This window comes from Ilyonectria robusta, assembly GCF_021365365.1.
Source record: "Ilyonectria robusta strain PMI_751 chromosome Unknown BGZ61scaffold_9, whole genome shotgun sequence".
NCBI classification, from domain to species: Eukaryota; Fungi; Ascomycota; class Sordariomycetes; order Hypocreales; family Nectriaceae; genus Ilyonectria; species Ilyonectria robusta.
In genome coordinates, this window is record NW_025764443.1 from 164566 (window position 1) to 189015 (window position 24450).

The 24450-nt window shown below is 56.1% G+C and overlaps 10 protein-coding genes across 10 annotated transcripts; 4 read left to right on the forward strand and 6 right to left on the reverse strand.

The window, feature by feature from the left end:
• Positions 1 to 529: 529 nt before the first annotated feature.
• Positions 530 to 2050, reverse strand: BGZ61DRAFT_351208 (uncharacterized protein; the record flags this gene model as incomplete). Its single annotated transcript, XM_046240314.1, has 1 exon — positions 530 to 2050. One exon carries the CDS (start codon positions 2048 to 2050, stop codon positions 530 to 532), a length of 1521 nt encoding a protein of 506 aa, XP_046104545.1.
• Positions 2051 to 3270: 1220 nt separating this feature from the next.
• On the forward strand, positions 3271 to 4416 carry BGZ61DRAFT_450827 (uncharacterized protein). The gene is made up of 2 exons (XM_046245765.1): positions 3271 to 3891; positions 3985 to 4416. The coding sequence occupies exons 1-2, from the start codon at positions 3442 to 3444 to the stop codon at positions 4144 to 4146; spliced, it is 612 nt and encodes a 203-aa protein (XP_046104546.1). The 5' UTR covers positions 3271 to 3441; the 3' UTR covers positions 4147 to 4416.
• Positions 4417 to 4959: 543 nt separating this feature from the next.
• Positions 4960 to 5949, forward strand: BGZ61DRAFT_232905 (uncharacterized protein). The gene has a single exon (XM_046238236.1). It carries the CDS (start codon positions 5193 to 5195, stop codon positions 5733 to 5735), a length of 543 nt encoding a protein of 180 aa, XP_046104547.1. The 5' UTR covers positions 4960 to 5192; the 3' UTR covers positions 5736 to 5949.
• Positions 5950 to 6163: 214 nt separating this feature from the next.
• BGZ61DRAFT_477519 (uncharacterized protein) lies at positions 6164 to 7424 on the reverse strand (the record flags this gene model as incomplete). Its single annotated transcript, XM_046248905.1, has 2 exons — positions 6164 to 7225; positions 7299 to 7424. The coding sequence occupies 2 exons, from the start codon at positions 7422 to 7424 to the stop codon at positions 6164 to 6166; spliced, it is 1188 nt and encodes a 395-aa protein (XP_046104548.1).
• A 391-nt stretch (positions 7425 to 7815) lies between these two features.
• On the forward strand, positions 7816 to 9795 carry BGZ61DRAFT_450832 (imidazole glycerol phosphate synthase hisHF). Its single transcript, XM_046245766.1, has 2 exons — positions 7816 to 8173; positions 8239 to 9795. Exons 1-2 carry the CDS (start codon positions 8051 to 8053, stop codon positions 9754 to 9756), a joined length of 1641 nt encoding a protein of 546 aa, XP_046104549.1. The 5' UTR covers positions 7816 to 8050; the 3' UTR covers positions 9757 to 9795.
• Positions 9796 to 11130, reverse strand: BGZ61DRAFT_588001 (ornithine decarboxylase antizyme-domain-containing protein; the record flags this gene model as incomplete). The annotated part of the gene is made up of 3 exons (XM_046256506.1): positions 9796 to 10359; positions 10418 to 10905; positions 10993 to 11130. The coding sequence occupies 3 exons, from the start codon at positions 11128 to 11130 to the stop codon at positions 10152 to 10154; spliced, it is 834 nt and encodes a 277-aa protein (XP_046104550.1). The 3' UTR covers positions 9796 to 10151.
• Positions 11131 to 12061: 931 nt separating this feature from the next.
• On the reverse strand, positions 12062 to 12615 carry BGZ61DRAFT_477522 (uncharacterized protein; the record flags this gene model as incomplete). Its single annotated transcript, XM_046248906.1, has 2 exons — positions 12062 to 12487; positions 12535 to 12615. The coding sequence occupies 2 exons, from the start codon at positions 12613 to 12615 to the stop codon at positions 12062 to 12064; spliced, it is 507 nt and encodes a 168-aa protein (XP_046104551.1).
• Positions 12616 to 13799: 1184 nt separating this feature from the next.
• Positions 13800 to 14484, reverse strand: BGZ61DRAFT_450835 (uncharacterized protein). Its single transcript, XM_046245767.1, has one exon. The coding sequence runs from the start codon at positions 14212 to 14214 to the stop codon at positions 13981 to 13983; it is 234 nt and encodes a 77-aa protein (XP_046104552.1). The 5' UTR covers positions 14215 to 14484; the 3' UTR covers positions 13800 to 13980.
• On the reverse strand, positions 14418 to 17142 carry BGZ61DRAFT_232948 (putative GTPase activating protein for Arf-domain-containing protein). Its single transcript, XM_046238237.1, has 4 exons — positions 16893 to 17142; positions 16811 to 16827; positions 16632 to 16742; positions 14418 to 16568 (listed from the first exon to the last, which is right to left on the reverse strand). The coding sequence occupies exons 1-4, from the start codon at positions 17005 to 17007 to the stop codon at positions 14631 to 14633; spliced, it is 2181 nt and encodes a 726-aa protein (XP_046104553.1). The 5' UTR covers positions 17008 to 17142; the 3' UTR covers positions 14418 to 14630.
• Positions 17143 to 20729: 3587 nt separating this feature from the next.
• Positions 20730 to 23919, forward strand: BGZ61DRAFT_450841 (Oxysterol-binding protein-domain-containing protein). Its single transcript, XM_046245768.1, has one exon. The coding sequence runs from the start codon at positions 21197 to 21199 to the stop codon at positions 23834 to 23836; it is 2640 nt and encodes an 879-aa protein (XP_046104554.1). The 5' UTR covers positions 20730 to 21196; the 3' UTR covers positions 23837 to 23919.
• The last annotated feature ends 531 nt before the right edge of the window (positions 23920 to 24450 follow it).

A 24450-nucleotide genomic window follows, 5' to 3' on the forward strand; every position in this document is an offset into this window, starting at 1 on the left:
AAGTTTTGATTGATTGAAACGTAAATTCGTCAAGCTGCTATTCCCCCCGGGGTACTCAAAAAGTCTTTCTAACGCGCCAAAGTGGTATCAGGTATCAAGCCCATCATATCCGTAGTCGCATCCTCTTCCAGAAGACGACAAAAATCAAGGAGCGGCTTCTAGACCCAGGACACCCGCAATCCTCAACCTAAACCCCGTAAAACCTGACCAAGGAAGAAGGCCAACAAATACAAAAGCAAATCCCAGGTCGTAAAGGAGCTAACACCGTAAACCCATGCCTGTCTAATGCCGTCCAGCCCATTTTCCCGGCACACACAACCTCCCCCGTCCAATACGAGTACGACTTCCCCACCAGCGCCAAGCGGGTGCTCCGGCGCTCCGAGAAGGGAGTAACCGTGACTCGCTCTTTGTGTCCGAACTGCGCCCTGAGGTATATGTAAATCAAGAAATGTGCAAAATAAATAGGAAGAAGAAGTAACGAGGTCGCATCAACCAGTCGCAAATTCATATGCAGATGTCGAGAATTCTTCTAGTACCATGTTCCATGGGGATCGAGGTTGTATGAGATCTTGCACTTCCGAGTCTGGCACATCTTTTCGCGGTCAAGAGTCTTGAACTTGGGGCCATCGGGGCCAGTGACGTAGTGGTACTGGCCGAAGAAGCGCCACTGTCGGGGGTCGGCGAGGGAGTAAACCTCGTCGCCCCAGTGGCCGCGGAAGTGAAACCAGGACGTCGGAGCGTGTGGGTTGGAGGCGGCGGGGACGAGACTCTGGGGCTCTCGGAGCTCGTCGGTGTCCTCACCGTACTCTTTGGTATAGTCGTAGTGGTAAGCGTAGTTGTTCAGGGCGGGGTCCCACAGGGGGCCCTTGTCGGTTAGGTCCTTGAGGAGATCGAAGGGGAGGATGTAGGAGTGGGTGTCAGGCATCGCGTACATCGCATGGGAGCCGACAGCCGAGTAGATGACAGGGCGGTGGCCACGCTTCTCGACAGCCTCGAAAGCATAGGCCTGTCCACCCTCGTGCTCTGAGAAGAATATGCCCCTCGGAACACCATTCTCGAAGCGGACCATACAGTGCTCCCAATCGCCAACATGATTGCCAAAGCGAATATCGAAGACGGTTTGACCAAGGTTGTAGGAGTAGAAGAAGAACCAGAAGGCGTCAACGATGCCGGAGCCCTTGTCGACGATGACGAGAACAGCAGGAGCGCTTGAGTGGCCATTGGCATCCGGCTTGTGGCCGCGGATGGCAAGGCGCTCGGACTTGTCGTTGGTGTGTTGGAACTTGCGGTTCCGGGGGTCGTCAATTCTGTTAAGCGGGCGCTTCTTGTCGACATCGTACCAGGTGGTGGGCTCTCTGAGCTCGGGGACGTTTGGGCGCTTGTCAATGGGATCTGCAGGGACGGGCTCCTCCTGCTCCTCGTCGGGGAACGGAACGGGAATATTGTGATGACTATGCAACCAGCTGGGGCGGTCCTCGACGTTATCATTGCTGTGCATCATGACCTTGCCGGTATGCTTGTTCAGCTGGTGTAAGTTGTGCAGGGTCCATTTGGTGGTCGAGTTGAGTGGTTCTTCGTCAACGTATACGGTCATGTGCTCGACATGCTCACGAATGTCTGAGGGCCAGAATTCCTCGCCCGAGTATAGATGGACCAAGGGTGCGTACTTGGTGACATATTCGGGAACCTCGCGGAGAATTCTCCGTCGCTGGGGGATGTTTCGCTTGTGGTCTTCGCGGGGGAGCTCATCGGGCTCCCAGCGCGGGTGGACATGGTTCAAAGCACGACGCCTCAGCTCGCCCCAATCGTCCTCCTCACTCTCACCGCGTGTAGCAGGATCACTCCTCAAGTGGTGGAGGCCACAGATCCCGATCCAACGACATGCCTGGCGGTCCCACCAATACGGACTGCTGTCAACCCAGCGGCGGTCCCGGGCTCTCTTCTCGGGGCCTCGCTTGGTAGGATCGAGGACGCGGGGAGCCAGCCAGGCGCCGAAGGAGATGACCAGCAGGAAAGCCAGCAAAATAGTGAACCGGCGGATCCAAAACATAGTGTCGATGTCGACGGGCAACGGCCCCAAAGTACGGCTGGCGCAACAAATTTGACGGAGCGAAGGTCGGAGGAGGAAGTGGGGGGAGGGGAGGGAAGGAGAGAGGAGGATATATCGTCCGGATATATCGACGGGACGGCCGGTTCGTGGAAGCAGAAAAGTACCAGAAGGGGAGGGGAGGGAAGGGGAAGGGAAGAGGGGAGAGAAGAGAGGAGAGAAATAGGCCAGCTATATGAGCATCACGAAAGAACGAGGGGATTTACGACGCCGCTGGCGGCAAGTCGCACGGGCTGGGCCTGGCCTAAGAAAATGGGGTGCGATGTAAGAAGAAAGTGAGAGAGTGAGAGAGTCTGGGATGGCCGGGATGGGCCAGGATTTCCAGGGTTGTGGATGCTCGACTTGACGGGAAGGGAATGGATTGGTGGATCACGACGGGTCTTAGCTCAAGGCTTCCCTTTTTCCAGGGCGGCTGTCCAGGGCCGTCAGGGCAGGTACGGGGGAGTACTGTTGACGCAGCAGGTAGCGACGGATCAAGAGGTACCTGCCTTCATTGCCTGGCCTCGCCGAGGGAGACCGTCACGGCGGGGGAGGATCGAGACAAAGGCACAGGCAGGTACGAATACGTAGTAGCGTGCGGCAGGCGCTTTAGACTGCGAGGGTCAGCAAAACACCACCCCGGACCCCGGTGCCTTCAGGGTCTTGGATGTACCACGCGGTACATGCATGGGATTAGTGAATCGCCCGGGAAGGCCTTCTGGCATGCTTTGCTTTAGACTCTGGCGGCTGAGGGCCAGAACCAGTTGGAAGGAAGTCAAGACAGATTCTTGCATATTTGCACACGCGGCCACACATGCAAACCGTCCGGATACGAAAGAGCTAAGGCGGGACGAGAAAGACAGAGGATGACGGACACGAGGGCAAAGAATAGAGGAAGAAACGCCTGCCTGCGCCTGCGCCTCCGCCGTGGCCATGGTGTAGTTGGCTGGATGCCGCAATGCCCGCCTCCCCGCCCGCTTCGCTCCAGATCGATGCGATTGTAGGGGTGTGTGTGACCGGGGCTCCCGTGGTAGGATGCGATACACTGGGTTGGTGCGTGGATTGTTTTAGTGTCACGGGCACCGAGAGAGAGACCCAGAGTCGATGGCTGGCAGGGCAGGGTAGGGCCAGGTACTGACTGAACTGGACACTGGATTTGGTCGTATTATGGACCCTGAACGGGTCACAGATGGATCAGATTGGATCAGATGAAGGGATTGGCATGATCGCAAACAGCAGGTACAGCAGGTACAGCAGGTACAGCACAATACATAAAGTACGAACCCACTTTCTCGTCGGAACTCAGGTCTACCGCCTCTCTTCTGTCACTTCTCCCATGCTCAATCCCCCACATCATGCAGCCAGCCAACCTGACCCTGGCCCCCAAAGGCAGGCAAAGTACCGGATACCGGCCTCTTGCCCCGTTGAAACCGCAGCTCTTCTTGTACCGGATACCCGGCTTTACGGGCCACGATCCACGCTCCGCCTCCCGCCTCCCGACTTGTGTCTTCGCCTCAGGTGTGCTGGCGCTGGCGCTGGGGCGGGCTGACTGGCCTGGCCTGGCCGAGGTCCCGTTGTCGCTCTGGGGCTGTGGTGTAAGCACACCGATATCCTCGCCGCTTCTTACTCGCTCGAGTCACCAACACACCATGGCCAATACCGCCGTCACCACTGTCCTGCCATCCAATGCAATAGCCCATGGCCCAATAGGCCAGCTACCCTGTCCCCTAAAAAAAAACCCAAGACACGGCAATTGCCGAGAATTCGTGTTTGAGGTTAACGCCCCCCAGCGAAGCAACGCGTTACTGTAGATACGTCAGCGCGTCGTCGCCTCAATATGCTCTGCCGCAGAAGCACTTGGCGGTCTATCGTCCAAACAAGTAAACAACGGCCCATACCCACGGATAATGGGCTGCAGTCCAACAGAGAAGTGGAGGGCCGGCGGCTGGTTGCATCCGCAGCATATAACCCAATACGAATACAGCACCCAAGTTCCATGGCCTACCCGATCGAGCAGTAGGCGACAGCCAGCCTGGGTTCCGGAGTACAGACAACTCTGAGACTCTGCCCTCGGCTGGGCCAAGACTCTCCAACGTCTCCATTTCTCGACAGAGGTTCGGAGGTCGGTCTGCAATTAGCGGCAGGGTGACCAAGCCAGGCGGCTCCCGTGACTGAGGGATTGACGGTCTGGCTTGCGGCATCGGTCAGTCACTGGACTCACGGGGTCGGCCCACGAGTCGGAGCCACTGGTCACGGAGTGTCCACCAGAGACGGGGGACGTGATGGAAAGAAAAAAAGACGTGCCCTAAGCTACAAGCCTAAGAAATGGCGGGATGGGAGATGGAGGGGAAATCCCACCACGAGCCATGCGCGCAAGTGAGACAAGGGCACGAAGATGGGGCCAGGTACCGGAACAACTGGTACAAACGAGGACTTGCTGGACTCGGTCCCGCCCAAGTACCGATTGTACTTGCGTTTCCGAGCGAGTAATGCACCCCAAAGTCCGCCATCTATCCACGCTCTAAAGTGGTCCCGGCCGAATCGAAGAGCGTTGTGGTGGCCGCATTCAACACATTCACACCTTGAACTCCAACATCGGAGCAATGGCCGACAGTTCGGTCCAGGTCCATTGGCGTTCTAGAGCCCTTGTCCCCTTGTCCCCTTGTCCCCTTGTCCGCCAACGCAAGAGTCGGATGCTCTCGTCTGGAGGGTCTGGAGGGGAAAATCACATTGCCGGGGCCCAACCAACACAGACCAACACAGCGACCTGGGCCACCAGATGCAGCATTATTGGCACCACATGGATACAGACATGGCTGCACCGCATCTGTCGAGTCGGGGATTAGGCACTTACATCCCGAAACAGGAGGGCGGAAATCAAGACCATTGATTACGCATCCTGGTCGTTGTCAACCAAAGATCCAACCAGACAGGGCCATGCGAGGCATTGAGTCAGCGAAGCAGCATCCTCCCCACCAGCTCTCCACTCCCGATCAATCGCCTTGTCTATCGTACATAGCAGCTAAGACGGCTGTGACGGGAGTGCGGTAAATGGCAGTAGGGTCCATCTTTGCTGTAACTACGATAGTCATCTTGGAGACGAACCATGACTTGGACGGTACCCCGTAGACAGGCTTCAACCGGTTACGATGAGGCAGTCAAACGAACCATCTTCACCAGCACTTCACCAGCACTGCCACATGGTCCAACGTCCGCATCCGCACCCACAAGGCCGGCCCACCATTCGGAGCCCCTCCCACCGGCCCTCCCCCGGCGTTCGGACACACTCGTCGACGGGTCGTACTCGGGGTCAGGGACTTCACTCTCCACTGCCGCTTCGCCTGACTTAGTGCTCGTTGGCGTGGTTTGGCAATCGCGCCCGCGAGTGAGTCTCACCCTACTCCCCACCATCGGCGCACATGCCCATGGATGCTCTACACCCCTAGATGGCTCTTTGTCTCGGAGCCTTTCGAGCAGCCCCTCGTCCATCATGGCCCGTCCACCAATAGTGGTCTCATCATTCGACGCGTGGGTGGCGACAGACGCTGGCCTTGGCTCTTGCTCAGCCGTTACTCAACGCCGACCTCCCAACTATTGTAGCATCGCGGACATCGTGTCGAGCATTGTCGGGACATTGTGGACATCGTGATCCTCATGTGTAGATGCAATGTGGCAACGTGATCTCGTCGTCGACCATCAACTCTGACTATCAAACAGAGTCATCTGTCCCAGACTGCCCACCCTTCCTAGTCCACTTCCTATGCACCTTTCACCCTTGAATCAAGTTATCTGCATCGTCAATCGCGATAAGTCCGAAAACTCATCGTTTCCATTGCTGGCGCCGTTTCGTGCCACGGGTATCATATCTGTCGTGCCAATGGCCAAGCTGGCCGCGCCCTGAGCAACTATCTCCAGACATGGCTTTCCCTGCGGGGATTTGCGTTTCTAACATACTTCTTCAACTGAGTTGGGCGTCTGAATGTGTTAGGATGGGACTGCGGTGTGGGCGTGCTAGCTTTGTACGGGCGTCGTGCTCGGATGGTGTGCAAGTACATGTCGCGCTTTGCTTGCCCAACTTTAATCCATCATCGACATGTTCTCGACCTCGTCCGAGTCGCTGCCATCGTCCATCTCCTCATCCCCCTCTTCATCATCGTCCTCGTCATCGTCGTCGTCCTCTCTCTCGTCGAGTTCGTCCCATCTTCCCGGAGTCGGTGTCGACAGGACACCAGTTCCAGTGGCTGTGCTGCTAACATCTGTCGTTGGTGTCGCTGCTACGCCTCCACGACCGCGTCCTCGACCGCGAGGTCGGCCGATTCGTCGTCCTCCCCGCCGACGCTCTCGCAGTGGTATGACCTCCTCTCCATCCTCATTGAAGATCCTCCTCCTTCGGCGAGGCTTGTAGTCGGGGTCTCGAGTATCTTTAAAGTCCTTGCCCTCTCCATCTTTTGCGTACACTGTCACTTGGTCCGTCTCTCCCTTTTTCTTTTTTAGCGCAATGAGATTCTCCAGGAAGCGTGTTTGTTGAGCACGCTCTCCCGTTCGATCCTTGCCAACAGGAATTCGAATGTTCCACTCCTCTCGTATTGCTGCTAGGGGATCCTCTGTTCGGATCTTGGGTTTCAGTACCTTCTCCGTCGTCAGGATACGAGAGGCACTGGCTCCGAGCAAGTCCAAGTTCTTCTCTAGGTGGCGCAGCGCAGGCAGGGGGGTCCCGTTGTCGTGGTTCGCAAAGATGGCCTCTGTTCCTATGACTTCCGCCCATTCACCCTCAAACACACGGCCCTTGTACGAGATGACGGGGTTTTTAGAGTGCAGTTCCAGAATTTGAATATCCTCGGTCCGCTCGTCGTCGTCCTGGGCTTTGTCGTTTTCGTGCCCCCCATCTCCCTCTCCCCGGTCCACCCCCTTTCCCTTGTTCAGAAGCTCGGGGTCGATTTCGGGCTCGTCATCATCGGCCTCCGGCTCCGGAAGAGGCTCATCATTATCGTTGTCGCCCTCGATCTCGAGGCCACCTGTGGTCTTGGCGAGGTTCTGGTCCAGCCAGTTTTTATAGTATCCGCCTCTGCTATGGTGGACAACTCTGGATTGGCGGTCCTTGAATTCGGGGTAGGATAGCTCGATGGTGAGGTAGTAGGTCTGTCGGTGAGGATTAGAACGGGGGGTCGGGGCGGGTGGGCGAAATAAGAAAGGCGAATGACGGGGTGCGCACCTCGGTTTCGGTAGTCGAGTACTCATACTCCCACTCCTCTTGCTCGTCCTTCTCCATCTGCTCTTCGATTCTGAGCAACTCGGACTCCTCTGCGAGCATCAGCTCCTCTATCAGGGAGGTCTCCATGCTGTCTAGGTTCGGCGGGGCGACGCGAAGGGAGCGTTGGTGTTGAAGCAGCAATGAGATCCGGGCATCGAGTCTCGTCGGTGCACCGTTCGTGTGGCAGAGTCCCGACCCCCCGGGCGGGGTTGTTGGTACTGTTAAAGCAGAGGGAAGCGGCCCAAAGCCAGATTAATAAAGAGGAAAAACGGTGCGTTCGCAACTTGTAGTTCAACACGACGGCATCCCGAGGCTTCCGAGTCGAAAAGTGAGAGCCGCAGGACAATTGCCAATCCGGGGTCAGTCAGTGCTCCGTCCAGGTCGGTCAGAGGCGGCACTACAGGGATTAGGCGGGGCAACACCAGGACTGCCCCGCTATCGGTCTTGAATTTCGAGCCGCAACCAACTTAATTGGACTCATCCTCACAACCCGCCGCTGTCGCAAAATCCCACTGCAGGTTGACTCACGTCGCGCGTCTGCAGCACCTGTATCAATTGTCTCGTCTGCAATATCGCTCGCTCGCAGTGGCTCGACCCAGATCCAAGATTCCCACGCTACAACGCCTCCGCGCCGTCGATCCCTCCATCCAACTCCAACTCCAGCTCCAACAACCCCACCTTCTCGATACCCCTCCATCATAACGCGGGCCAAGATGCCCACCGTTCACCTGTTGGACTATGTCGCCGGCAACATCAGGAGCCTGGTAAACGCCATTGAGAGCCAGGGCTATGATGTCGAATGGGTTCGGTCACCGGAAGACGTCCCCAATGCCGAGGTCCGCACGCTCGCTTGACTTCCGTCCTCATTCCGTCGCCATGACTGACACGGTCCCTCCGATAGAAACTCATCCTCCCCGGCGTCGGCCACTTCGGCCACTGCCTCTCCCAGCTCTCCCACGCCGGCTACCTCGAGCCTGTTCGAAAACACATCAATGCCGGCAAGCCCTTCATGGCCATCTGCGTCGGCCTGCAGGCACTCTTCGAGGGCTCTGTCGAGGACGCCGATGTCCCTGGCTTCGGCATCATCAAGGGTTCGCTCGACCGCTTTGACGACTCAAACAAGGCTGTCCCGCACATCGGCTGGAACAGCGCAAATACTTCTGGTGCTTCCATGTACGACCTTCGCCCAGACTCCAAGTACTACTATGTCCACTCGTACAAGCTGCCCTATAAGCAGGGTGAACTAGAGGCCCAGGGATGGACCGTCGCGACTGGCACATACGGTACAGAGACCTTTGTCGGTGCTGTCGCCAAGGGTAACATCTACGCAACCCAGTTCCACCCCGAAAAGTCTGGTGTTGCTGGTCTGCGCACCCTCCGTGCCTTCTTGACTGGCGATGGTGCCAAGGCTCTCACTGCTGCGTCCCTTGATGGCGGTGCTGTTGAGTTCAAGGACAGTCTCACCCGCCGTGTCATCGCCTGTCTCGACGTCCGAACCAACGACCAGGGCGACCTCGTCGTCACCAAGGGCGACCAGTACGACGTGCGCGAGAAGGGAGACGACCGTAACGTTCGCAACCTCGGCAAGCCTGTCGAGATGGCCAAGAAGTACTACGAGGAGGGCGCCGACGAGATCACTTTCCTCAACATTACGTCGTTCCGCGACTGCCCCGTCGCCGATCTGCCCATGCTCGAGATCCTTCGCCAGACATCCCGTACCGTCTTTGTGCCCCTGACCATCGGCGGCGGCATCCGCGACACGGTCGACACGGACGGCACCAAGGTGTCCGCCCTCGAGATTGCCACCATGTACTTCAAGTCCGGTGCCGACAAGGTCTCCATCGGCTCCGACGCCGTCCTAGCCGCTGAGGAGTACTACTCACTCGGCCGCAAGCTCTTCGGCAACACCGCCATTGAGCAGATCTCGCGAGCCTACGGCAACCAGGCTGTCGTCGTCAGCGTCGACCCCAAGCGCGTCTACGTCCCCAAGCCCGATGCTACTCGCCACAACATCCTACGCACCAGCTTCCCTGGACCCAAGGGTGAAGAGTACTGCTGGTACGCCTGCACCATCAAGGGCGGCCGCGAGACCCGCGACATGGACGTTGTCGAGCTCGTCCAAGCCGTCGAGGCCATGGGTACTGGTGAGATCCTCCTCAACTGCATCGACAAGGACGGCACCAACAGCGGTTTCGACCTGGAGCTCATCAACCAGGTCAAGAGCTCCATCAGGATCCCTGTCATCGCCTCCAGCGGCGCCGGCAACCCAGGCCACTTCCAGGAGGTTTTTGAGAAGACACCAACAGACGCCGCTCTCGGTGCTGGCATGTTCCACCGAGGCGAGTACACAGTCAAACAGGTTAAGGATTATTTGGAAGAGAAGGGACTCGATGTGCGGAAATTCGACGCCGATCTTTAGAGGCAAGGGAAATAGACATGAAATTCAACAAAAGTTATAGACTATCATGGCCAGATTGAATTGCTTGGGATTGTCCTAACTAGCAAGCGTGCGGTTGATATGCGACCCGGAAAGAAACAACAAAAAAAACAAGTAACACACAGTCCCCCAAACGCATTGATGTCTCAAATGTCATGAAGATATGCGTGGGATTTCCTGGGGCTTTTGTAACTCGACGCCTGAATGATACCAGAAGGTGTCCAAGATGAAAATGGAGATCAAATACGATCAAATCACATGCGTGAAGGATCCGAAACGAAGCGAGAAAGCAAGTGAACGGAAGGACAAAAGGGACCAAAGAAACCAGGGAGACCAGAGAAAACATCTTCTCCCTTAACTCCAATGAATCATGGAACCTACATCTCCATACCCATAAACATCCATCGCTTGCTCGTGACATCGAGGTCATGAGCCCAGTGGTCCAGAGTGACCATATCGAAACCGACCCACTGAAGGCTCTTAGACAAAGACTGCACCTCATCCTTTGGGATGCGTCTATCGATACACGTAACAACGTGTGAGCAATCCAGAGGACCGTCGGCAAGTTCGATGAGGGCCATGAGACTGTAGACACATGTTAACAAACAAGTTCAGGAAATGGGGGGGTATAAGAGTCACATACGCCTTTTTCAGGTCTCGGCCCATCACGCCTTGGAAGTCGAAAAAGACGAAAAGAGACTTCTCCTCTCCATCATTCGCGACAAAGGCGCGGAAACTCGCCCCGCCGGCATAGTCCCACACTTCCAGCCAAGCTTCAACTTCGAAGCCAGGTAGCTTTTCGTCGTTGAAATGCTGCTGGAAATGGTCGGGAAGCCGGTTATCGGGTGGCGGCGTTTGCAAATAAGCACTAGACAGGCCGGAGCCATTCATCGACGGGTTCCTCTCACCGTGGAACACCGTCTTCATGGACTCGCAGAAGAATCTCTCACATTCTTCCCTGATCGAGAGTGCTGCCCCCCCTCGTCGGCCCAGGCGCCGGCCTGGGATCTCGCGCTTCTTGCTCTTGGGCAGAAAGGCGAGCTCGTTCGACGAGGTTAGTGCGGCGAGGGGGGGGCTTGTTGGTGGGGAGGGTAGACCTGAGGAAGGGACCTCAGGAATACCACTCGGCCCCTATTAAGAGAGCGAGTCAGCATGGTTGAACGTCGTGACGTGGACATCTTCGAGTCGTCTCTCGAAGGAGGGTAACATACCGGCAACCCCGGTAGTGCAGTAGTGGAGGCCCTTGAGGCTGACAGTGGAATCGACAATGTAGCACGAGGCAAGGACGTTGACCTGCTGGAGAACGACCTCGCCGTAGTTACTACTACAATTATTACTTTCGTTCATTGGCGCCATTGTTGACAAGATTCCCCGGTTATTGGTCTGGGTGTGTCGCGGAGACGGAGTGACTGTAGTTGGGAGGAGGGACGGCGGAGACGGAGACGGAGACGGAAGACGGAGACGGGGAGTCGATGATCAGATTTGACGTTGAATTGCGAGTGGCAGTGGTCTGGAGGGAGAGCTGTTGATGTAGCGGGTCGAAGGTGTGGTCCTTAAAGATCGGTTGCAAGCGGCGAGATGCGAGTTGACTTTGGTCAGCGGAGGAGGAGGCGAGTTTTGGGCAGCGGTGAGCCGGAAGTGGGAAGTGGATGTGTCAGGCTTGAAAAGGGCGAGGGAAGGCAGGGACGCTCGGAGCACTCGGGGGCAACAACTGCCAAGGAGGAGCGGAGGACGCTCAGGACAGTGGGAAAGACAGTGGGAAAAAGTGACTTTTTTCGGTGCGCCGGGGTGCAAACTTGATAAGTGGGGCCATCCCCTCTCCGGTATCTGCACTGTGTCTCCCCGCCGCCGTTGAGAGATCGACCGCCAATCAGGGGCAAACGCGGTGCACTGTGCAGCGCTTTCGACGCCACTGTGCCCTTTATTGTGGCTCGCACTACACAGACTCTCTACCGTGGCTGATCCTTTTTACACCTCACTGCGAGCTTATGCCAGACTACTGGTACTCCGTAGGTATGCTTTGGCGGACATGCTTTGGACAAACAAGTGCTTTAGCGAGCTAACCCCCGCAACAAACATGATGCATTCCGCATTCCTCATGAGATAAAGCAAAGATCAGGATTGACAATGACGTATTACTCATTTATGGCAAGCGCCACTTGCTCCGGCGAAAACCAGAATTCGAGACTGACTCTCATCTCGGAACAGGTCTATCCATCTCCATCATGACTGTACTCCCACTTGTCTGTCCACTCGACTCTGGCTGTCTTGAATCGCGTTGCGTCACTCAATGGATCGTACGTGGTGCGGAAGATTCAGATCCTGACTGGTTTGATATATGTAATTTGGCCGGGGCGACGCCGAGTCGGCATTCTCCAAGTGCTCGCTCAGGCCCAGTTTCGTACTTCAACACAATGTCTCTGCAAAGCCCACTGGTTCTGCTGTAGAAGATTTGGGTGATGGCAACATTCTCCAAAGGAACCGACGAGAGACACGCCCTCAAAAATGGAGATGGCTTTAACGTAGGTAGACTAGGCGTTGTTAGGGTGTCTCCTCGCTCTTCCTCGGAGTAGGCCCCAATGACAGAGATAGAGGATCCAGGTGTAGGCATACTGTAGATAAGTGCCATAGGCTCTCCTTTGAAGCGGGAGGCCTTCTGTGCACCTGGCTGGTAATCGGGAATGGCAATCTCGCCAGCAAGTCTCCTGTGGAACTAACTATCTTAGACTTCTTCGAGTCCTTGTCACTGAATGGACTTACTAGAAAGCAACGCTTGTTCCAATGTCCGTCACGTTGCCAGTATAGCAATGCGTTCAAGTTGACTCTCCGACAACTTGGCATGTGGTCAACGCACCCGTAATCAGACTTACCACTACAGAGGGCTCTTTCAAAAGTCTTGTCCAAGCGCTAGTAATATTATATCCATTTATCCCTGTCGGTTACCTGAGATACATGAAGCTGTCACAGTCTCGTTAAACGGCCGCTGTAACTTCAGGAGTAGTACGCTGCTGATCAGGATATAGCGGTTGCTGTGTGCTGTAGCCTGCTATCCTTTAGGGCCTATAGAAATCAGGAAGTACTTAGTGTACTTATTATCTAACCTAATGATTAGGACTTACTTCTTATGGACAAGACTTTTGAAAGGGCCCTCCGTAAGACTAAGGCGAACGACTCCGCAGGTGAGCCCCGCTCCGCGAAGTCAGCACATGGCTTCTCGAGTGGATGGCGGTTGTCGATCCCTCGTGGGCAAGGAAACCAGCGGCCAATAATACGTCCTACAATCCTGACATTTTATGCGGGGAATGGTGAGCTTCCAAGACACCTCTCCTGATATGTCAGTCGCCTCCGCACATTCTGCATCCACGACTTGGATTGGAGCGAATGCCGTCTGCTGTTGCTGTCGCCACAGCGCATTGTACCGCTGCTAATGCGGTGACAGTGCCGGCCGCAGGATCACACGGTGTTGGTCAGGTGCACCCAAGTCCCCCGGCGACAAGCCCACCTCTGTGCGTACCGCGGACAACGTTTAGCGGTCGGTAGGTAAGGGCAGCCCATGTCCAACGGGGTTCAACAGCGTCCTGCGTATCACACTAATTACTATCTAGAATTAGAGCTGCCACGGCGCTCACAGTGACACTGATGGTTTCGCACTGATGGTTTCGCACTGCCTCTTATGGAGGGCCACGCATCGTCGCTTAGCCTCGGTAAGTGGCATAACCACCAATGTGGGGTCCAAGAAGAACCCAGGAGCTGTCATCCAGAGGCTCAATTGCATCTGGTATATTCTGAATTATGCATCCTACGCCCTCGTCAGTGTCGTTAACGCACAATATTATGATTCTCAGTCCATCGGTCGCGTGAATCCAACACCAACCTCTCTTCCCCGCTGGCAATTAGCGGCCCGTCGCCGGCTACGAAGGTACAATCAGGCAATTGAGTGCAGACCGCAGCCATGTAAGTTGATTGGTGGAGTGTCACATTCCTGCCACACCTCCTCCCCAACCCCGCAACCACCTTTGCTCAACCCGGAAATGGTCCGCTCCCAAGACGGCTCTGACTTACGCGTCGTGGCTTGACGACAAATGCAATCCCCATGCTCGGCGTCTTGTCTCAAATTTCTGGGGTATGTGCATGATCGACATGATTGGACTTTTCCGTCTTGACTTGTATTTACGTGAACAGCCCTATGTTGAGCGGGCAACTACATCAGCTCCGCGATCGTACCCATCGCCAATACAAATCACCTGCAAATGACTCGTTTAACGTCCGGCTGGTCACGATGTGAAACAACGGTGGTGTGGGGAGGCGACTCTGGCCGCCGCAGGAGCTCACTAACTCATGCATGATGCTGCCAGCGCGCATGTACAACAGTATAGTGAAAGGAAACTGCCACATCCCAAGCAAAGCCATGCACATTCTGGACTCTGACAGGACCAGCATACAACCACACGGACAGCACTGGGTACAGAACTCAATACTAGTTCTGTGAGCCGTGCGAAAGCGTCTACCTCCCCAGTTAGCTAACGCAGCACTAACGCGAAAGAAGAAGAATGGAGCTCTGCCGCCAGAAACCTACCTATGTAATTAATCGAGTGCTTGTATCAGGGTCAGAGTGAAGCCATCTAGATCAAGGGAAATGTGATTGAAGTCGAACTCGGTCGTGGTTGAGGAGTCAACTGCAGAGCAGGATGATCATAAACACATACACAGTAAATCATTTAGCAGGAATAAGATGCCACTGTTGTTCCACCATATACAGCCGTTAACCAACATTACGATTATTATCATACAATACACCTGCCTTATCTCGTATATACTATCCTAGACACTTTCCAATGCTCGCTTGACTCGTCTCTTCATACATGCCGTGCGCTAAGGCTCGCAAACGCATCAGGGCTGTGCCGGCCATTCGTCCATGCAAGATCCATGCCCAGGTTCATGCTCTCCCTGCTCCTAGCAGCGAAGGGGTCTGGGGCAGTGGTAGTAGTAGTCGGTGTGACATTATTCATAAAAGGATTATTTGTAGGAGAGAGTGGCTGCGACACATTTTGAGACTGGGCGACAGGCGCCCCCATCGCGGCTGGTATCTGCATCGGTTGGTTCTCGGGAATCGTCGGGGGCAAAACGGTTTGCTGAACCGTTTGAGGAGCGACAGGCTGTTGAGGGGCTATTTGACTGTAGAGGGCCATGATGGAGGCCTTGTCGGGTCGTTGAGGTTGGTAGAATTGCTGCTGCGCCTGCATTTGCTGTTGCTGCTGCTGCTGCTGCTGCTGCTGCTGCTGTAGCTGTAGTTGCTGTTGCTGCTGTAGTTGCATCTGAGTCTGCTGCGGTTGCTGCCCGAATAGCTGTTGTCCAAACGATTGTTGGCCGAACTGCTGCTGGGCGGCCTGCTGCTGGGGAGCCTGTTGTTGCGCTACTTGCTGCTGACCATATGCTTGTTGGCCTATCTGGGCAGCAGGCTGATTGACGCTGGCGTTGGCAAAAAACGGGTTTGTCGCTGTTTCCGGGTGCTGCAGTGGCGCTGGGCTCTGGAATACCATGTTGTTCTGGAAAACAGAAGGACTCTGGTACGAGGTCTGCGACTGCTCTGGGATTTGGCCAAGGCTCGGCGAGGCGATCCGGGTCGGGGAGCGCGCAAAGGGGTTGTATGAGGCCTGCGATTGTGCCGTATTCACCGAGAGTGGCATTTGAGGGGCCTGAGGGGGCTGCTGCTGGACTGGACTGGAGGGACTAGAGAAGAAGGGGTTGTATCCGGTTGGCTGTGGTTGCACAGGCTGAGGGTAAGTCATGTTGTTGAAGGCCATGGGCAGGTAGCCATTGGGGCTGATGGGTGCGGAGGGACCCATCGATTGCTGATACATCGCCTGCTGTGGTATCTGTTGCTGTGGGACAGGTTGCGCGGCTGCCCCTCCGGTGTGATGCGGGAACAGAGGTTGCACTGGGGAGAGAGACATGCTCTGGAAAGCTTGGCCGAAGGGATCAGCCTGCTGCTGCTGGGTCGGAGCCCCAAATGGATTCGTCGGGCCATATGGGTTCTTGTTCTGAAGGCTGCCTGTGGATTGCGCCGTCTGTGGTGGTGCCGGACCTAGGTTGTCAAAAGGGTTCGTCGAGGCACTCGAGGGGGTCGCAGGTCGGTCCGTGGCTGAACGGGTGGGAACACTCAGACCTGCGCCGAGACCAAGCCCCAGTCCTCCAGAGTTGGGCGTGAGTGGCGTCAACGATCTCGACGTGCGCAATCCAGGCTCTCGCGGCGATGGGGTCGGGAGAGGGGAGGGACGGCCGCTGCCTTCGCCCAGTCGCACCAGCGCCTCGATTGCTCGCTCGAGGTTTCCGTTTACGCCTTTGAGGATCAGCGCATTTCGCTTGGTGTCCTGGAAACCCATGTCCCGCAGCCTCACAAGTTTCTGATCCGTGTCGTCGGGTTGGTCCAGGTCAAATGTCGCACCAAACACCTGGGATGGCTTGTTGGTCAGCCTCGGGGACGGGCTTCGTATCGTCTGGGCGGTCACCGTCAACTTGGGGTCCTTCTTCGACTTGGATGACAGTGGAAATATAGAAGAGGCCGATCGAAAGCCAAACTTGGAGTTCTTGGGGGGCAATGGCGGTGGTGTGTCATCGTCTATTCTTGGGGACCGCGGCTTTCCGGAGCCATTGACGACATTGTTCATGTACTTCTGGCGGATGAATCGCTCCATTGCCGAGTCGGCTTCATCGGCGTCGACGGGGACAGGAGGCCTTCGATGTTCAGGATTGTAAAGATTGTTCGAGGTCATGTTGCCAACCTTGCGCATATTCTACCAGCATGTGTAAGTTTCCAGGCGCTCCTTGTCAAGGGTGATGGCAGTATGGGATCTCACGTCGACTTGCTCGTTGGACCAGCTGTCCATGCTCAGGGACTTGACCTTGGAAATGTGCGTGCCCAACTTTCGATGGATCGCAGCACATCTCATGCAGAGGAAGACACCCAACTGTCGGCGCTGTTAGTATGAGTTGGAAGGGGACGGGGTGGGTGCCGCATCGCAGCGGGAAAGCGTACACTCCATGATGCCCAAGCTATGACAAGCTCTGTCAGCCAAAATCCGGAACCAATGTCGCAAGCAGTCTTAGAGGGGGCATACCTGGGTTGCGCGCGTGACAATCAGCGCACAGTTGATTGCCCGGAACATTGTGGACAAGCTCCTGGAGGAGCTTCTCGTTCCGGGCCTGCTGGCGCTTGCTCAGAGCTCCCGACATGGCGCGGGGTCTACACACTTAGGGCAGCCTGTGGTCGCAAGATGAAGCACAGCCAACACTCCTCGTGTGAGGGTGTAACCGTTGCCCGGGTCGGATCGATCGTGGGGGCGTTTCCCAAGACAGGCGCGCGCTCGCACACGCACGGGACGACAGGCGGGACGACAGGCGGGAGTGACGCTGAGGACGGGCGCCGACGGGGCTGACTGACGTCGGTCGAGGCTTGAGGATGAAATTCAACCGGGTCGCCAGTGGCTAGATTAAGTAAAAAGCAATGTTTACGGGAAACGAAGCAAAAGGAGAGACAAAGAAAAGAGCCGGGGACCGTGAGCCACGAAGGGAGCAGCCGCTGTCAATGCGCAGCGGAGAGAATGGAATCACGGGGTGGCAAGAGCAGAAGAAGCGGGAGAGGGGAAAAGAGGGAAAGAAGGAAGAGGGAAAGGGAGGGATGGGAAGCATTCGCAGGAGGGTGTCGCGTTGTGCGATTCAGGTCAGAATGGAGAGCGTGGACGGACGGCCAGTGGACGGCCAGTGGTGAGTCGTGAGTCGTGAGTGGTGCGTGGAGCGGGTGCGATGCATGCGCGGGTGCAGTCCACGGGTGCGTGTGGGCTGCACTTGCCCAGCAGGCCAGGTCGTCTGGGTGGGAGGGGCGCTGTTTGTCCTGGCCCGAGCGGGAAAAGGAGGCTGCTTCTCCCCCTAAAGCGCCCAAAAGAGGCCGCAAAGAGGCCCGGTAGCCCCCAGTAACCCCCAGCCAGCCCGCTAACGTCCCCAGAAGGTCCCCAAAGTCCACCAGCGGCCCCTACAACGCAGAGGGGCCACCAAGCCACAGTGGGGTTTTTACTGGCCGGTGGCCCTGGAGGCCCACCAGTCCCCTAGTGGCAGGCCCCGCTGGGCCTAGTCCGCCCGCTGGCTGGAGCGTCTCGAAGTCTTGGCCCGACGATGGTGCCAGGGGGATCGCATGGGGCAGCCATGTTGCTCCATGTCGCTCCGGCTCGAGGCGAGCGGCACAGCGTCTAAAGTGGGAAAGCGTCGGATGAGGTTGAATGATGGATAAGATGGCGAGAGACCAGAATGAGTGAACGCGTTGGGCGACACAGCCCTGTCAATGTAAGTTGTCGCAAGGCTTAAAGCAAAGTTGGGAACCTGAGCGAGCGAGGGTTGGGGAAAACGCGAGCCCGAAGTTCTAGCAGTAGTCCACGGGCTTCTTCAACTCTAACCCAGTAAAGAAAGGCCCATGGCAAACGTTACCCCTGGAGAAATTCGTTATTGAGCGGCTTCGGCCGTAACGCACTTACTTTGACATGCCAGCAGTTCACGAGGGTGTGGGGGCGGGAAATTCTGCAGCACGGCCATGTGGAATTCAGCAGGGAATTGCACCTGCGCCCGATTGACTAATTATTGGCTCAGCTTTTCCTAGTTAGCAGATTGCTAGATTGCTAGATTGCGATTGCTCCTCTGGGCTGGATGTGCTCCATATCCGAAAGGAGATGACGGGCACCCGGTAGCCTGCTCTTGGAGGCTGCAGGTACAAGGTCCGGGGCACAAAGGGCAACACTTGAGCACGTTGGTTGGACATTGTTGACATTGTCGAGGCGTTCCAGTGCTCGGCGGAGTTTTAATGATTAGCAACGTCGGCGAGCCAGCCGGCTGTCCCGTAACCCGGAGAGACAACCCTCAGACCTTGTCGCAGCATCAAATCCATTGTCCCAGGTCAGTCTCATGACCTTTTCTTCCGGAAGCCGAGGCCACCGGCAGTGGCAAGAAGCAAGTATGATAATGGCGCATGTAATTTCTTAACGCTCTGTGTCTCGAGACAATGGAAGAAAATGCTACTGAGAAATATCTACATCTCGGAGGGCGGCGAACCACCGGCCGCCAGTGTACGCGGATCACCCGGTGATCGACATCCCGCCTTGGTCCGTGGTCCTCCGTGAGCCGTCAGCACTCAACCTCAGGCCTCGTTTGTCAACAAGGTCGGGACCTCCGGCGACGTTCGCCTTACCGTCCGTCCCGGCTGCGCGCGGGATGATGCGATAACCCGACCGGCGCCGTTGGAGCACGAGGGTCAAACTATCCTGGAAATTCCGGGGCGCACAACTGGGACACACGCTTGGAAATCCAAGCTCTCTGCGCCTGTGGTTTATTTTGGTCGTTCGTGGAATCCCGGGGGGTTAGCAGGTAGGTGACAGCCGTCTCGACGTCATTGAGTGTGTACAATACGTATCAAGGAGCATCCCGAACGGTCCGAGGATACCAACAGAATTCACCTGAAACCCAGGAGAGACGGGAGAGGCGGCGAAGTCTAATTGCAAATAGACTATTTGGACGAGACGCATTTTGTTCCATCGAGCCAAGACTCCAGGGTAGGTGAAGAGCATGGCCACACCAAGCTTCTCCCCATAACAATCCACAGCCACTATCCGTATATTAATAGAGATAGAAATAGAAATAGTCAGTAAGTGCCGCATAAGGTTCTTCGGCTAGTCGACGTAGAAGTCAGCCGTCAGACCGTCATCGTTTGGTATTTTACTCCATATTGGGTAGGTGGCTGTGCAGTCTGGACCGTAACGGTGCGCCCGTCCTGTGCGACGTACGAATTACGAGGTACGACGACGAAGACGACGACGACGAGTCTTGGCGACGGACTGTTGACGTAGTTGTGCAGGGCAGGGCACAATCACGCATCTGCCGGGTCTCGCCATCTTCCCATCTCCCACCAGAAGGAAAATGGGAAAGAATTAAAAAAGGGGCAAACGCGGCAATGGAAAAGGGAATGCCGTCAGCGTGCAGGCATCCGTCCAGCCACCGAACACACCGTTTGCTTACACCAGTCTCCAGCCTCCAGCCTCCAGCCTCCAACAATACGTACTTCCAGCCTTCTTGGGCGAACGCCTGCAACGGGTACCTAGAAGAGGGCTGGGGCGCGGGGCTGCTGGGGCTGTACGAATAGCCATTGCGTACTCTTTCCGTCAGCAAAACGCAACCAAACAGCGCATCCGCTGCTGGGTAACTTGGGTATTGCGCAGGCTGCAGGACCAATCCCCTGTTCCAGCCAAGGAAGCCTCCCGCTTCATACGCTGCTGACGGCCTCCCTCACCTCCTGGCGCCCCGTAGTCCATGCCTCCCGCGCTGAACGGACGCACCCGTTGGCCGTTTTCTACAGCAGTTAGTAGGTGGCCGTCACCCCTAGTTTCAACCTAGTCGCCTCGGGGGCTGCCTCGTCTGTTGATCTGTCCACGTAAAGCTCCCTCTGCCCTCGAGCTGACCTCTTGGCTTGTGGTTCAGCTCGCATTTACACAAGATTACCGAGGCACCTAAGCAAGCCCGGAGCATGAGAAAGACACCAAAACACCAGCAAAACTCCGACTGACAAATTAATCTCCACGCTCCAGAAGATTCGCGACCCTCGGCCCTGCTTTTCTTCGCGATCCAGCCGCGGACCCCGAGCATCACCCTCTTTTAGCCTCTTTTTTCGCCTTCTCGAGACCGAGCGACCCGGATCATGGACCATTGCTAAAAGCCGCAACAAAGCTTACCTACCGTCCCCCCCCTCCTCCGCAATCCTTCCCCTCCGGAGCTTCAATTCAGTGACCTGCCCTACCTCATTACGTAGGGCGAGGTAGCTTCCCGCCTGCCGCTTCTCCCACCCGACCCGTCCAACCCCGACCGTTCGCCTCCCGCGCCTCAAACCGCGCCTGGCATACGTCACAAAATGGCGGGCATCGAGCAGCTCGAGGTTCACAGCAAGGCACGTCACCTGGCCTTTCACCCGCCACCAATCGAGGTCGAAATCCCCAGCTAACCCGCTCCAGTCATACGTCCTCCGCTGGGTCAAGGTCGACGATGGAAATACCCTGTCATGGAGTGTCCAGCCTCACAAGAAGTCCATGTACGGATCATCCCCCTTTCCCATCTCTCGCGCGCGCGACAGAGTCAATCCACCCTTTTCGACACCCCGCGCTGACACGCCAGCAGCAACTTTGGTATAGTTAAACATCCCGGAAGCGGTGCCACGACCTTTGCTGCCTCGACGGGCGACTCTCTCGATGCCGGCACCGACGAGACACGTGGCGCATCTGACGGCAAGTCGAGCCGCTTCTCCAAGAAAGAAATCACAGCCCAGGACCTCCTGAAGAGCAAGGGCTTCATCCCCATCAAATGGACTGGAAAATGCGAGGCGGACAAGGTGTCCATGGGTACCCACGAGGTCCTCCAGGGACAGAGCGGCATGTACGGCCTTGTCTTTGATAATACCTTCTCCAAGCAGACTTCCAAGACCGCAACCTTCGTCGTCCTCACCTACCCGACCGGCTCCGCGCCCCATGCCTCGTCCCACCTACCGAATCTCCAGGCGTCCAAGGCTGGCAGCAGCCAGATCAGTCTTGGCCGACACAGCGCTGCGAATCTCGAGGGCATCGCGTCTGCCTCTGTCGACAGTCTCCACAGCCATAAAGCCGGAGGAAAGGCGATATCTGTGTCCGGCCGAAGCGACGGAGGGGGCAATTCGAGTAACTACCACGTTGGAAGCCTCCACAAGCGGCGACGTAAGAAGGGACAAGGTTATGCACGTCGCTTCTTCTCCCTCGACTACTCTACCTGCACGCTGTCGTACTACTACAACCGAAACTCCTCGGCCCTGCGAGGCGCCATCCCTTTGAGTCTCGCTGCCGTCGCCGCCGACGAACGACGGAGAGAAATCAGCATCGACTCTGGTGCAGAGGTCTGGCACCTCAAAGCCCCCAATGACAAGGAGTTTCAGGAATGGGCTCGCGCGTTGGAACGGGCCAGCCGTGTTGCAAGGGGACTGGAGGTGCAGGATCTACCTTTGCGGTCCGACATCAAAGTCAACACTCACATGCAACCCATGCAACAATCATCCCCTCAAGAGGATCGAGAATGGCAACAAGTGGAGGCTTTGGTCAGTCGCGTTGTCGGAACTCGTGATGCGCTCCGTCGCCTAACACGGGAGGTTACAACGCATTCGAAGTCAACAACCTCACCGAAGTTTCTTTCCCCCAGCCCCGGCGGTGCCATCGAAGAGGAGGATACATATTTCAGTACGGCACCGGAGAGAAAGTCATTTTGGAGGCGGAAATCAGGCACACCGGCAGCAATGACGCCGACAAATGCTGTTCATGCTTCTACCGCCGCTGCCCTTGCTGTACCGTCTCCGGGGAGCGTCACCACAACGATATCCGCGAGCGGGCCCAATGCGGCGAACAGAAGGTCAAGAGGAAATTCGATCCAGGAGGAAAACTCTCTCCAGGACCACTGTCAGGCACTCCTGGCTGACCTCGACTCCGTGGTGGCCGAGTTTACGACAGTTATCAACAATAGTAAAAGGCGCCGTATACCAAATTCCGCGTCCGCTGGCGGAGGTCCGAGAAAGAGCATGGAGTCCGTTTCGACAGCTGATGAGTTCTTCGATGCCGAGGATGCCACCTCTGGTGTTCTCAAGATTGACAAGATTGACGCAAGTGAAGAGGAGACTCCTGGTTCCGACGGAGACGAGCCTTCTTTCCAGGACAACTCTTCCATCTCGTCAATAGGGGAAGACGAGAAGGTCGATACTGATGATGTCAATCAACTCTTCCCTTCGAAGCCTAAGAACCTTGCTCCGTTACCTTTCGATAAACCGGTCGCGAGACGAACAACCATTGCACCCGCAACCGTTCTACCACCAAGTCTAATCGCTTTCGTAAGGAAGAATGTGGGAAAGGACCTAAGCACCATCAGCATGCCTGTCTCATCAAATGAGCCCCTTTCGCTCCTACAAAAAGTGGCTGAACAGCTGGAGTACGGTCAGTTGCTAAACCAAGCCGCCAAGCAGTCGTCTCCAACGGATCGGCTCCTGTTTGTGGCCTCCTTTGCTATCTCACAATTTAGCAATGGCCGAGCAAAGGAGCGAGCGATCCGAAAGCCATTCAACCCCTTGCTGGGCGAAACCTTCGAACTCGTCCGATCTGAGAAGGAGGTTCCCGGAGGATTTAGGCTCATTGTTGAGAAGGTACAACATCGTCCGGTGGTACTGGCTATGCAGGCGGACTCAACCAATTGGTCGTTCTCTCAGTCGCCTGCCCCCGGCCAGAAGTTCTGGGGTAAGAGTGCCGAAATTACTACCGAGGGTCGTGTGCGTATAGTCCTGCGCCTGTCGAACGGACAAGAGGAACGTTATTCATGGAATATCGCTACCATGTTCTTGCGCAACGTTGTGATGGGCGAGAAGTATGTTGAACCCGTCGGGACGATGCATGTCGTCAATGATAGCAGTGGTCACAAGGCAGCAGTCGAGTTTAAGAGCAAGGGAATGTTTGGTGGACGAGCCGAGGACGTCGTCGTCGAAATCTTCAGCCCCGAAGGAGTCAATACTGGTAGCGGTCTGGTCGGTACATGGACTACCGGGCTGAAGACGTCAGGCAAGGGAGGGGGCCAAGAAATCTGGCGGGTCGGAACGTTGGTGGAAAACGCGGCGCAGACGTACGGATTGACGTCGTTTGCTGCAACGTTAAATGAGATCACCGATATCGACCAGGGCAAACTGCCACCAACGGATTGTCGACTGCGTCCTGACCAGCGTCTAGCGGAGCAGGGCAAGTTGGATGACGCCGAGGAGTGGAAGCACGGATTGGAAGAGGCACAACGTGCACGACGACGAGATTTGGAAGAGCGAGGCGAGATGTACAAACCGCGGTGGTTCGTAAAGGCCGAGAACTGCCCAGAAGGCGAGGAGGTCTGGAAGTTGAAGAGCGGGAAAGAAGGATATTGGGAGGAGCGTGCGCGGGGCGCCTGGCAAGGCGTTGAGGACATTTTTGTTCTCCCCGAAGACCAATAGAGGCGTTGGTAATTCGAATTTCCATGACTGTAATGTTTGATACCCATGCATCTGGCATTGACCGACCGTTGCTCAATTGTGCATGTTGTTTGTGGAGTCCATGACGTGTGAATTCGGTAGAGAAGTGAGCTGCATCCTGTCTCGTGGATATTAAAAGTTGGATTCGGCCGGAGTGCCAGCGCAATAAACCCACAGCCTGTTGCATAATGAAATGTAAATTAGATTGGACGATTGATGCAGCGTTGGCAGTCAAGTCCCTGCTGCTTGTCCCGCTGGCAGAGTAGAGATGGCAATCCTTCGAGCAGTCTGAGGGAAGGTTGATCCGCAAGGAATGATGCTGTCTCTATAGTTCGGGAAACGAGAATGGTCCTAGGCTACGTAGGTGTTACCCTGACTAACACCGTAGATCCTGATATCTTGAGATGAATGTCGACGGCTCTGTCGGATCTGACGTCAGTTCAAGTTGGTTGTCATTTGTGAAACCGGTGACAGGGACCAGTGACGATCGCTTGGCATTCAGATTGAGTGCTCACCCAAATAATGAGAGGCTGAAAAGGCGTCTAAGCGGTGGAAAACCCCGCCTTTTCTAGATGATGAATGTGACGATAGCAATC

Excerpts from the sequence above, each read along its gene's own strand:
- BGZ61DRAFT_450827 (XM_046245765.1), top strand. The coding sequence starts at position 3,442 with ATGCAGCCAGCCAACCTGACCCTGGCCCCCAAAGGCAGGCAAAGTACC. Across the intron at positions 3,892-3,984 it reads CCCAGCGAAGCAACGCGTTA|CCACGGATAATGGGCTGCAG; the intron begins CTGTAGATACGT and ends AACGGCCCATAC.
- BGZ61DRAFT_232905 (XM_046238236.1), top strand. The coding sequence starts at position 5,193 with ATGACTTGGACGGTACCCCGTAGACAGGCTTCAACCGGTTACGATGAG.
- BGZ61DRAFT_450832 (XM_046245766.1), top strand. The coding sequence starts at position 8,051 with ATGCCCACCGTTCACCTGTTGGACTATGTCGCCGGCAACATCAGGAGC. Across the intron at positions 8,174-8,238 it reads AAGACGTCCCCAATGCCGAG|AAACTCATCCTCCCCGGCGT; the intron begins GTCCGCACGCTC and ends TCCCTCCGATAG.
- BGZ61DRAFT_450835 (XM_046245767.1), bottom strand. The coding sequence starts at position 14,214 with ATGCTGGTCCTGTCAGAGTCCAGAATGTGCATGGCTTTGCTTGGGATG.
- BGZ61DRAFT_232948 (XM_046238237.1), bottom strand. The coding sequence starts at position 17,007 with ATGTCGGGAGCTCTGAGCAAGCGCCAGCAGGCCCGGAACGAGAAGCTC. Across the intron at positions 16,569-16,631 it reads GGTCCAACGAGCAAGTCGAC|AATATGCGCAAGGTTGGCAA; the intron begins GTGAGATCCCAT and ends ACATGCTGGTAG.
- BGZ61DRAFT_450841 (XM_046245768.1), top strand. The coding sequence starts at position 21,197 with ATGGGTACCCACGAGGTCCTCCAGGGACAGAGCGGCATGTACGGCCTT.